At 59.5% G+C, this 11,403-nt stretch overlaps 1 protein-coding gene across 1 annotated transcript; it reads left to right on the top strand.

Annotated features, from left to right (window-relative positions):
• Positions 1-1,869: 1,869 nt before the first annotated feature.
• On the top strand, positions 1,870-7,735 carry LOC100654178 (cytochrome P450 11B2, mitochondrial-like). The gene is made up of 9 exons (XM_003422421.3): positions 1,870-2,108; positions 2,410-2,565; positions 4,333-4,532; positions 4,619-4,822; positions 4,955-5,109; positions 6,495-6,661; positions 7,039-7,117; positions 7,206-7,400; positions 7,622-7,735. The coding sequence occupies exons 1-9, from the start codon at positions 1,870-1,872 to the stop codon at positions 7,733-7,735; spliced, it is 1,509 nt and encodes a 502-aa protein (XP_003422469.1).
• Positions 7,736-11,403: the final 3,668 nt, after the last annotated feature.

Raw genomic sequence — 11,403 nt, 5'->3', positions numbered from 1 at the left:
TTCCTCTGGGCAGATGGGGGCTCACACTAACACAGGGGTATTCCAGCCCCTTCACCCCTCACCTGGGAGTATCGAGGGTGGCACAAGCTAGGTGAAGTTCCAGTGGCCCCATTCCAAAGAGCAGGCAGGAGCCTTGTCCTCCTCTCCCTGCACCACGCCTGCCTCAAAGCCCACGTGCAGAAATGACCCGCTGACGGGAGGCTGCTCCCAGGAGACAGCTAGCAGGGATACGACGGGGGCAGCAGGGTGGCTGGGCCCGGCAGGGCAGGGAGGAGCAGGGCCCAGGCCAGGGCAGAGGTTTGGGTGTCCCCTCTCAGGCCTCCAGGCAGGCCCCTTGGATCATCGAGCATCATCTGGTCCCACCGGTCTTTCTTTCAGATGCCGACTGCAGGTGCTGAGCTTGTAGTGAGAATTGCAAAGACGGGCACCCAGCAGAGCTAAACTTCAAACAGGTCTTTGAAGATAAGAAAAAGGTCACAGCTCAGGAGAAGGAGGATGACTTGGAGCACGGGGCATTTTTAGGTCAGGGAAATTCTCCTGCGAGGAGCTGACAGGGCAAACTCAGGACAGTTTGCATTTGTCAAAACCCACAGGGCAGTGCAACACAAAGAGAGAGCAGTAAAGTAAGCCATGGAATTTAGTTATAACAATGTATCAGTGTTGGCTCACCCATTGTAACAACTGTACCACACCAAAGCCAGATGTTGGTACAGAGGAAACTGTGTGTGTGAGTGAGAGAAGCGGTGTGCGGGGCTCTCTGCACTCTCCCTGCGATTGCTGTAAACCTCAAACTGCTCTAGAGAATAAAGTCCACTAAAAAAAAAAAAAAGTTTTGAAAACAAGAGAAGGCACAGGCATCTCTCAGAAGTTGTTGGAGCCAGCAGGAGGGTGTGGCCCCCTGGGGAGCCACAGGTCAGGCTCCTTGATGCAGGACCAGAAGTGCTGAGGAGCAGGCTCTGGGGTCCGTGATGCACGACGACACCTGGGGTGGGGGACTCACTGCTCTGCACCCTGGTTTCCTGATCTAAAAGCAGGAGGCTGACAGCAAGACTACCTGCTGTGACGCCCGCAGGGCTTCGGAGAGACGGGGGGGTCACAAGGTGGAAGGGGGTGGGGTGCCTGGCTGCATTCCTGCTTGTGAGCACTCACGGACAGTGTGGAGCTACCCCCCAGACTTTGCCCCTCTCATGGTTCTGAGCAATTAATGTGAACCTTTTTTTTTTACACATGTAGCTTCAACAAGACTGAGGGCAGCAAGCACCCCGTGGGGAAGGGCTGAGCCCGCAACTGCCCCCTCCTCCCCAGCAGCCCCATCTTCCGGCTACTGAGTCGCTGAGCTGGACTCACAGGTGGTCAGACTGGCCCAGCCACATCAGCCTCATGGTGGGGTCCTGGACGCCCCGAATTGTCCCCACAGGATGGTAGCTCCCCAGGGAGGAAACCTCTGACCCCATCTCCACCGCCTGTGCCCAGCACAGGGCCTGGGGGAGCTGACAGAAGGCACAGAGCTCCCAGCTCTGTCCTTGGAGAATGGGGATGAGAAAAGCCAAGGCCCTCGCTATCCCCTGAGAAGGTAAGGGCTGACCATCCTGTAGAGGTCACTGCACCGGACCCCTGCTCGCCCGGCTCCCTTTGGGACCCTGCATTGCCCTCAGCAGCGCCTCCCTGCACTTGGCCCCAGTGAAGATGAGGGACCGGGCACCAGCCATTTCCTCCCCTCCTGCTGTGGGGCTGCAGCACTGAGCCTGGCTTCAGGCCCTTGGCCTGGTCCAGGGACAGTTTTCCCCATGACGCCAGCAAGGACAGCCAGATTTGGCCTTCCAGGCAGATAAAAGGTTTGGGCTGGGACGGGGTGGAGGGAGCGTGGGGATGGTGCTCAGGGTGCAGGCAGGCATGTGGACCACGGGGCCCCGGCTGGCCCTGCACAGGGCCCAGGCACTGGGCACCAGGGCCTGTCCGGCCCGCCAGGCAGTGCTGCCCTTTGAAGCCATCCCCCAGTGTCCCGGCAACAAGTGGCTGAGGATGCTGCGTATCTGGAAGGAACAGGGCCAGGAGAGCCTGCACCTGGAGATGCAGAAACACTTCGAGGAGCTGGGGCCCATCTTCAGGTAGAGCGGGCCCCATGAGAACACCTGGGGTTGGCCCAGCGTTCTGCATCCTTAGGAAGTGGGGGGGCACTGTGGGCTGTTGGTCTGTGTCCTCGACTGTGCAGAGAGTGGCTCTTCCCCGCTGAGAGGACAGAACTCAGAGCACTAAAGCTGGAGGGATTTCAGTCAGACAGCAGGAGGACCTTCCTGGTTGCTAAGTCATAAGTCCAGGAGAGGGAAAGGTGGGATCCCAGGGAGCCTGGATGGGCAGAGCAGGGTCCAGGGGAGGACACACCCCACCCAGCCCCTCTGTTCCCGACAGGTATGACGTGGGAGGGGTGTCCATGGTGAACGTGATGCTGCCCAAGGACGCAGAGCAGCTGCAGCAGGTGGACGGCCTGCACCCCTGCAGGATGCCCTTGGAGCCCTGGGTGATCTACCGACACCATCACGGGCACAAACTCGGCGTGTTCTTGATGTGAGGGGGGAACTGGGGGTGGGGAGGCGGGTGCCTGGGCACGGAGAGGGGGAAGCCAAGCAGCACACCACCCAGGTCCTCTCAGGGGCCCGGGGTCACCACGTGACCTGGTGCTGTCTGCCCAGAGCCCGGGGCGGGGAGGGGGAGCGCGCAGTGGTAGAGGGATTTGCAAGGTCACATCCCTTAGAGCAGGAAGAAGGACACTGATGCCACTGCTGAGTGGGAGGGTCCTCTCCCTCCTACAGGGCAGACACTGAGGCCAGGCAGGGAGATCATAGCCTTGGTCATGGTGTCAGCGAGCACCCGCGTCTGGGGGTCACACCTGGGCTCTCGGGTCCTAGAGTTAAGGGAAAAGCCCCGCTTGTTACAGAGAGGGTCCAGAACACGGAGGATGAGGGCATGTGGGCTGATGGCACTGCTGTCCTCAGAATAGGCTGTGGGGCTGGTCCCAGGGTTGTGTCATTAGCTGGTCATTAGCAGGTAGAGGCGGTGCTGGGGGCTTATTGTGCTGAAAGCAGGCTGCTGTTAGGACACAGAGAAGGGACCACCCAGGGACACTGGGTTGTCCAAGGCCTCCCCCTCTGTTAGGACAGGAATTCCCCTGGGCTGGGGGGCAGGCAGCCCTGGGTGGGGCCTCTTGATTGTGGGGATCTGAAGGGAGTCAGGGCCCAGGAAGGGCAGGGCTGGGAGAAAGGTGGGAGTGGAAGGGAAGGCGAGTGTGCGTGTGTGTGTGCATAAATGTGTAAGTGTATGCACAAGTGTGCAAATTGTGAATGTGTCTGCACTGTGTGTTCATGTGGATACACGAGTGTGTGTCTGCCCATTTATGTGAATGTGAATGTGCTGTGTGTGGGTGTGTGCACACTTTTGCGTGTGCATACTTTTGCGTGTGCATGTGTGTCAGTGCAGAAATTGTGTGTGTATATACACAGGTCGCTGTGTCTACGTGTGCATCTGTGTGCACCTGTGTGCACGTTTGTATGAATGTGTGCTGTGCTTGCATGTGTGTATGTGTCCACATGTGCACGTAAGGGTGTGGAAGTGTGTGCGTGTGGCTATGGGCGTGTGTCTGCCCCCATACGTGTGTGTGCATGTGGGTGTGTGCACACGTGTGTGTGTGCGTGTACGGAAATTTTGTGTGTGTACATACACACGTTTTAGTGCATCTATATGTGCGTGTTGTGCTGTGCATGCGTGTGTATCAGTGTGTGTTCCTGTGCGTGTCCAGTGTACATGTGCATGTGTGTCTGCCTGTGGGTATGTTCATTTCAATCACTGCTTGCAGTACTCCCGGGAGCCTGGCTGAAAGACAGAAAATTCTGTGCACAAGAAGGAAGCAGAGTGCACACCCACATGTGTCACCTCTTGAAGGACCCCCATGGGCCCCATGTTCCCACTGTTGGGGGGCTATGAGGGTGGGCTCACTGTGGGGCGGCCACAAACGTGGTCAGCCTCTCCCTGCTCAGGGTGAGGGTGGGCTAATGGGGCCAGCTGGACAGGAGGGCCAGCCTCCCGGAAGACACAGGCCCTCCACAGAAAGAATGATGGGGCTGGGGGCTTGGCACAATGCATCACCAGGCTGTCCCCTGACCCCTCGGGTGCTCTCAGGCAGCATCTGCAGGCCTAGCCCATCCTGACCGAGGCAGCTGAGTCAGCTCAGCAAGCGGCTCTGAGAGGCAGGACCAGGACAGAAGTGGGAGGCTCAGCCTCCTCCCAGCGGTGTGCGTGCCTGGCCTTGCTCCTGGGTACCTGCTCTCTGCCCTGCAGGAACGGGCCCGAATGGCGCCACAACCGGTTGCGGCTGAACCCAGACCTGCTCGAACCCAGAAATATCCAGAGGTTCATGCCCCTGGTGGACACGGTGGCCCAAGACTTCATCAAGGCCCTGAGGAAGAGAGTGTTGCAGAATGCCCGAGGGAGCCTGACCCTGGACGTCCAGTCCAACATCTCCCTCTACAGCATCGAAGGTGGGGCACATCCCAGGGGCCCAGGCAGGTGGGGGCTGGAGCGGCTGGGAGACCTGGCCTGAGGCTGGGCACTGGTGTCCCCGCAGCCAGCAACTTTGCCCTGTATGGAGAGCGGCTGGGCCTCCTTGGCCCCAACCCCAGCCCGGCCAGCCTGGACTTCCTCCAGGCCTTGAAGGCTGTGTTGAAATCCACCACGCAGCTCTCCTTCATGCCGCAGAGCCTGTCCCGTTGGGCCAGCGCCAACGTGTGGGCAGAGCACTTCCGGTCCTGGGATACCATATTCCAGTATGGTGAGGCCGACCTGCACAGGGTGCCCCAGACCCCAGCCTGCTGCCTGGCAGGGATACGGGGTCACACGGGGAGGGTGGAGGAGGAGGAAGGGACCCCTTCCCCACATCCAGGCCTGGGCTCTGTCCCCACAGCCAACAAAGCCATGTACAACACCTACCAAGAGCTGGCGCTTGGCCGCCCGCAGCACTACAGCGGCATCGTGGCAGAGCTGCTCTTACGCTCAGACCTGCCCCTGGATACCATCAAGGCCAACGCCGTGGACCTCACCGCAGGGAGCGCAGACACGGTTAGCCAACACCCAGCCTCCATGCCACTGGGACACAGGCCCCTGTGCCCACCCCCAATTTCTGCCCGAGACTTGTGGCGCCCCCAGCCATGACCTGCATGGTTTCTGCAGCAAGGGAAGGCTCTGGGGGACACACAGGCACTGGCCCAGGGGGGCAGGGCAGTGGGTATGTGCGGGTGCAGCACTCGGGGCACAGGGACCAGGACTACGGATAAGCAGCAGCAAAGCCCCCCCTTCAGAGAGCCTGGGCCCGAAGGGGCAGAGGTGCAGCTAGGGCTGCACAGGGCCACTCCCTGGAGGGACAGGTGACCTGTGGCTCTGAGGAGGACCCACTGGAGAATTGAGGTGATGACAAGCAGAGCAAGGGTGGCCGGCTAGTGAAGGAGAGTGTAGATGGAGACAGTGATGGGGTCTGGGCCAGCTGAGGACATGACACAGCTCCTGTCCCAGACCAAGCCCCCTCTGTCAGCTCACGCCAAGGCCTACTCTGGCAGAGAGCCCCCTCTGGGGAAGGTGGAGCCCAGATGAGGCATGCCCACCCATGGGAGGTCTCAGGAGGCTTCCTGGAGGAGGCTGACCTTCACTGGCTGTGGAAGAGACACACAGAGATTGCCCAGGCCATAACAGGGGTGGGACAGTGGCCCAGAGTCTAAGTTGCAGAGAGTGAAGGAGGATCCTAGGGAAGGGGAGGCGGGAAGGGCAGAGGGTCAGGGCAGAGCAGGAGGCCACCCAGCACCAGGCCGTCCAAAATGACCAGGTGGAGCCCAAGAGGGGCATGTCAGGTCACAGTTCTGTTCCCTGAGGCCCCTGGTGTCCAGGGCAGAGCTGGATGAGTGTACAGGTGGCAGAGGGGCAGTTACTGGCTGGCTCTTTGGTCAGAAGGAAATGAGGGGCTGTGCGTGGAGATGGGTGTTGGAGATACTTAGGCTCCCTGACCTCAGCCTGGGCATACCCACGCCCTTGGCTGCACTTGGGAATGACCCAGGAGCTGGAAGTGGCTGGAGGTGGGTTGGTGAGTTCACACTGGACAGAAAGGTTTGGGTCAGGATCCTGCAGAAGTGTGGGGAGGTGACCAACTGGGCAGAGGCAGCATCCCCGAAGTCCCAGGAGGAGCAGGGTCAGGAAGGCCACCTTCTAGGGCCAGAGGAGGGAGGGAGCCAGCAATAGGGAGGGTGGTGGAAGAGGCCCAGACCTGGGTGGGGGCCTCCTTTCCCCAGGGGCTCCAGAAAATGGGGAGAAGCTGCATTAGGACTGTGGGGTGTCAGGAATGCCCCTGTCAGTGGGTCAGTGAAGAGTCTTCCTGTGGAGCAGACTCCTCCTGGGAGGGGTACTGGGGGTGGCCCTAGCCTGGGCCCAGGTTTAAAGCCCTCCCCCGCCACACGCAGACAGCCTACACCTTGCTGATGACTCTCTTCGAGCTGGCTCGAAACTCCGATGTGCAGCAGGCCCTGCGCCAGGAGAGCCTGGAGGCGGAGGCCACCATCAGGGAAAGCTCCCACAGGGTCACCTCTGAGCTGCCGCTGCTGCGAGCTGCCCTCAAGGAGACCCTGCGGTAGGTGCCCTGGCCCTCCCCGGCTGCCCTGGGCCCCTGCGGAGAGCGCTCACTGTGGGGCAGCTGAGAGGCCTTGCTCCAGCAGCCCCCCTGAGCTGCCCTCCTCTCCCCACCATTGGGGCTAGTGTCCCCTGGGACCCCAAAGTCCTGGTGCCCACCTCTCCTTCCTCCTGGGCGCGGCAGGGCCAGCAGGCTGTTGGGCAGTTCCTCCGCGCTCAGCAGGTGCAGGGAAGCGTGGGTCCTGATCTGACCTTTCCTGGTGGGCTCACCCTTGGGGACCGGGAAGCCAGTGGGCCAGGGCCTCGGGTGAAGCCAGCCACAGAAGGGCCGGGAGAGAAGGAGGGGTAGCTGACGACTCTTGGCTCGCCCACCCCCAGGCTGTACCCCGTGGGATTAACTCTGCAGAGGCGGGTAAAGTCGGACCTGGTGCTGCAGAACTATCACGTTCCGGCCGGGGTGAGCGAAGCCCCCCAGCCCCTCCACACAGAGACCCCTCAGATCCTCCCCAGGGCCAGGCTGACCGCCGACCCCGCGCTGTCCGCAGACATTAGTCTTCTTGAACCTCTACTCCCTGGGTCGAAACCCCGCGGTATTCCCGAGGCCCGAGCGCTACGACCCCCAGCGCTGGCTGACCAAGTCCTCCAGCTCTAACTTCCGTCACCTGGCCTTCGGCTTCGGGGTGCGCCAGTGCCTGGGGCGGCGGCTGGCAGAGGCGGAGCTGCTGCTTTTCCTGCACCACGTGAGCGGGGGGGGGGGGCGAGGCAGGGCGTGGGCGGGGCCAGGCGTAAGCCTGCTAGGTGCAGGTCCGGAGGTTCCTGCACACGTGGGACAGGAGACCCAGAGGGTGGGGCCTGAGGAAGGTCCGGGGTGGGTCCTGGGGCAGGTCCCAAGGCGAGTGCCAGGCGCGTCCTGGGAGGGGGAAGCTAGGTGGGCAGGGTGGGAGTCTAGCCTCTGTCCTAGGTGCTGAAGAACTTCCTGGTGAAGACTGTATCCCCCGAGGACCTAAAGATGGTCTACCGCTTCGTGCTGATGCCCTCCACCTATCCCCTCCTCACCTTCCAGGCCATCAACTAGCTGCCCCGTCCACAGAGCATCACAGACCCGATCCCAGCCCCCGCCCCGCTGTTTCACCGCAGACCACCCTGCATTTCCCCAGAGGCTCCTGCTCTTGAGCCACACCCCTTGTCCTGCCAGCCCCTTTGCACAAATGGGACCTGAGGTTCTTGGAGACACAGGACTTGCCAGGCTGGACAAGGGCAGGGTGGTGGTGGGGTGACACTGGGCAGCAGGTCCTGGCTGTGCCCCCAGCCCCCAACCCCCAAGACCCTCTGTGTGCTGGGCCCCCATTGCCCCAGCACTAGCTGCAGACTCCTCAGGCGGCCATCCCAGGGCCCCCAGATCCTGTCTCTTGTCTATCTGTCCAGTCTCACTCTTTCCTCTACCCTCTCCCTTCCCCCTGCCAACGGCGACCTCACAGGCTGCCATGTGCTGCCCCTGGCCCTTGCACGGGCCACACTCAGCCCGACCTTTCCACGAGGACGCCAGTGTGGGGCTGGTGTTACTTTCTTCCTGTCCTGCTCAGCTGATGCTGGCTTCTCTGGGCAGGACCAGCCCTCTGTGCCTGGGCTGCAGTCCCCAGGCGGGGCCTTGGCCGAGGGGCCATCAGTGGACCTTTGCTAGAACAGCAGCAGCTGAAGCACGGAGGAGATAGTTGGGCTGGAAGACACTTCCTGGGTGTGGGGAGGGGGCAAACAAGCTGGCCAGTGGCGGGGCTTCCCAAAGGGACATCCTCAGCCAGGGGCAGCTCCCTGCACCTTGAATAAAGTCCTCTGTCTGAAGTGCTGTCTGTTCCCTCCACAGGGACCCACAGGAAAACCAATCCAGGATTTGCAGCTGCCCCAGGTCCCCTCGGTTGGGGAGGCTTGGAGTAGCTGGAAAACTGGCAGAGGTCACACAGCTGGGGGGCAAGGGGATGTCCCCAAGTAGGAATGTGCCCAGGAGGCAAAGCTGCAGCCTCATCCCTCTCCACCCCACCCACGTGTACTGGCAATGAGCTCACCCCAAGTAGAAACGAAGGGCAACCCCATTTGTGGCTGCACCAGCCATCCGCCTCCCATGGGCATCTGAACCAGGTTCCTCCCCAGGTGTGGTTCCTTTGGGCCCCAGAACTCCAGGATGGGGAAAGAGTTTGCAAGAGGCTCCTCCTGTCCACCCTCTTCACCACAATGCACACCGCACTGCAGAAGAGTCCTGAGGCGCCAAGTCAGAGGCCACTTGGGGAACAAGGGAGGGCAGAGAAGCTTCCAGACTCAGCAATGGGGCAGACACAGGCTGGAGCCCTGGCTCCCATGAGGGCCCAACCCTGACCTCCTCTGGGAATTTCACGTGAGGGAGCCCTTTTGACTGGGCCCCGACAACCAAACAGGATGGGTGTCTACAAAGCTCACCGCCCCCAAAGGAGCTCAACAAATGCATATTTCTTCTCCCGCCTCTCACAGATTGTGGTTTTATTTGTGGTGCTCCTCTGTGGTGAGCAGGTGGTGCGTGAATTAAAATACTAGTTACCATCTGGTGACCTCGGGTCAGGCAGGTGCCAGGCTCTCTGCTAAGCCACACCCGTGTGTCAACCTGTCTTCCCAGCATGAAGGAAGGAAGCACTAGACCATCCCATTTCATGGGTGAGGAAGCTGAGGCTCAGAGAATTCATTTAGCTTGCCCAGAATCTCCCACCTTGTGCTGGCCCTGGGCAGGGGCTGAGGGTACTCAGAAGGACTCCAGGGTGCAGGTGGGGGCTTCAATGGTGTTTGAGAAACTGTCTCCTGACAACAGGATAGGATGATTGGGCCATAGACTCTGACCCCTCACCTGCTTCCCTGTTCCTCTGCTCAGCGTAGGAGCAAGGTTGTGCGCCAGGCCGGAAAACCCAAAGACAGAGCAGGGAGCTGTCCGTGCTCACTGTTCCAGCCCTACCAGCTCTGGCGCCACCAAGGAAAAGGATCCCTTGACCACAAGTCCTTCCACAGGGCAGTGCAGTGAGCGGGGCACGGCGCCTGCTTGGAACTCATCGGCAAGGCATCCTTGTCCCTGAGGGCTTTCCCTGGTGCTGGCTGAAGACACCATGATTTCGCTGGTGATAAGGAGTCTAGGAAATCCCAAGGCAGGTGAGCCAGGGCTGGTCAGAGGGTCCAGAACAACATCAGCAACTCAGGCTGGTCACTGGAGTCACAAGGGTGCTGTACCCCTGGGCTCTGCAGCAGTGCCCCAGATAGGAGCAAGGGGTGGGGGCAGGGCATAAAAGGCCAGCCTCTCTGCTCCCTGGTAAAGGCGGTCCTGGGGTTCCAGCCAACAACCTTGACTTCATTGGTCAGATTTGGGTCATGAGATCTTTAAAAGGGCCTTGGAAGCACCTTTTTAATTTTTTTTACATTACTGTAGGTCCACAGGCACCTGCAATGCTTACAGTGAGGTGTGCAGGTTGCTCCTGCCCACCTGGCCCAGCCTTCCTCGTCACCTGAGCTCTTCACCACTATGCCCCCACGGTGCCTTAGGTATATGAGAAGCCTTAATATCGAGGCAGAGGGATTCCTGCCACTTAATTCTTCTTTTTCAAAATGGTTTTGGCTACTCAATGGCCTTTTTCTAGAATGGTGGGGGAGTCTCCAGGTCAGCTCGGGGGCGTGGAGGACTGAGCCAGCCTCATCGCCCTCGGCTGCTCAAACCTAGTGACCAAGTTTGGGATTTGGGGAGGGAGGAGGGGCCCTGAGAGGCCGCCAGCACCCCAACATCAATTAAGCTCCTACTGTGTGCTCATCCCCATGGCACAGGTCTAGGCCCAGCGTCACTCAGACAGCAGGGCCACATCTTCCCCTGGCACTGTCTCCCCAGATGTCCCTAGTGCTTCTCCAGGGCTGCCACCGACCTGCCACCCCGGCCCCACACCCTCCAGCTCTGCTGCCACCGACCTGCCACGCCGGCCCCACACCCTCCAGCTCTGCTGCCACCGACCTGCCACCCCGGCCCCACACCCTCCAGCTCCGCATGCCCAACTCTATGCAGCCTGTAGGTCCTTGTTCTTATTTTTATTTTCTCTTACATAACTTATAACTTCTGCATTCCAGGTTTTTTGCCTACATTCACCCAGGGAGGACATTAACATATATGTATATACATATATACACATACATACACACACATTTTGTACATACATGTACACACGTATCTCTGTGTGTGTACGTACACCAGTGTTTCACATACCGCAGATATCAGCCTTTACATACTGTAGATTAAACAAATTGCTCCTGTTATTTTTTTACTTTCTTTTTTTAGCGACCGTAAAGTTCACTTTTTTTCTTTCTTTGGTTTACAGATACAGACACAGATGCAGGTGTAGACGTGGATATAGTTACAGGTTTAAATTTAGATATAGATGTATCAAACCCAAACCCATTGCTGTCAGTTGGACTCCGACACAGAGTGACCCTACAGGACAGAGCAGAAATACCCTGTGGGTTTCCAAGGAGCAGCTGGTGGATTTGAACTGCTGACCTCTCGGTTAGCGGCCGAGCTCTTAAGTGCTGCGCCACCATGGCTCCAGGTATAAGTACAGATACGGATGAAGGTGTAGATGGGGATAGACACAGAGCTATAGATTTCAGTTGAGATGCAGACATAGGCGTAGTTGTGGACACAGGTGTACACGGAGACACAGACACGGTGTAGGTGTGAACACAGACGTACACAGA

Source organism: Loxodonta africana, chromosome 14 (genome assembly GCF_030014295.1).
Source record: "Loxodonta africana isolate mLoxAfr1 chromosome 14, mLoxAfr1.hap2, whole genome shotgun sequence".
NCBI lineage: Eukaryota > Metazoa > Chordata > Mammalia > Proboscidea > Elephantidae > Loxodonta > Loxodonta africana.
This window is presented reverse-complemented; position numbering and strand designations above follow the sequence as displayed.

Bases quoted from the DNA above. Each gene is read 5' to 3' on its own strand.
- LOC100654178 (XM_003422421.3), top strand. From the start codon at position 1,870: ATGGTGCTCAGGGTGCAGGCAGGCATGTGGACCACGGGGCCCCGGCTG. The intron at 2,566-4,332 runs GTGAGGGGGGAA...TCTGCCCTGCAG, and splicing joins AAACTCGGCGTGTTCTTGAT to GAACGGGCCCGAATGGCGCC. The intron at 4,823-4,954 runs GTGAGGCCGACC...CTGTCCCCACAG, and splicing joins GGATACCATATTCCAGTATG to CCAACAAAGCCATGTACAAC.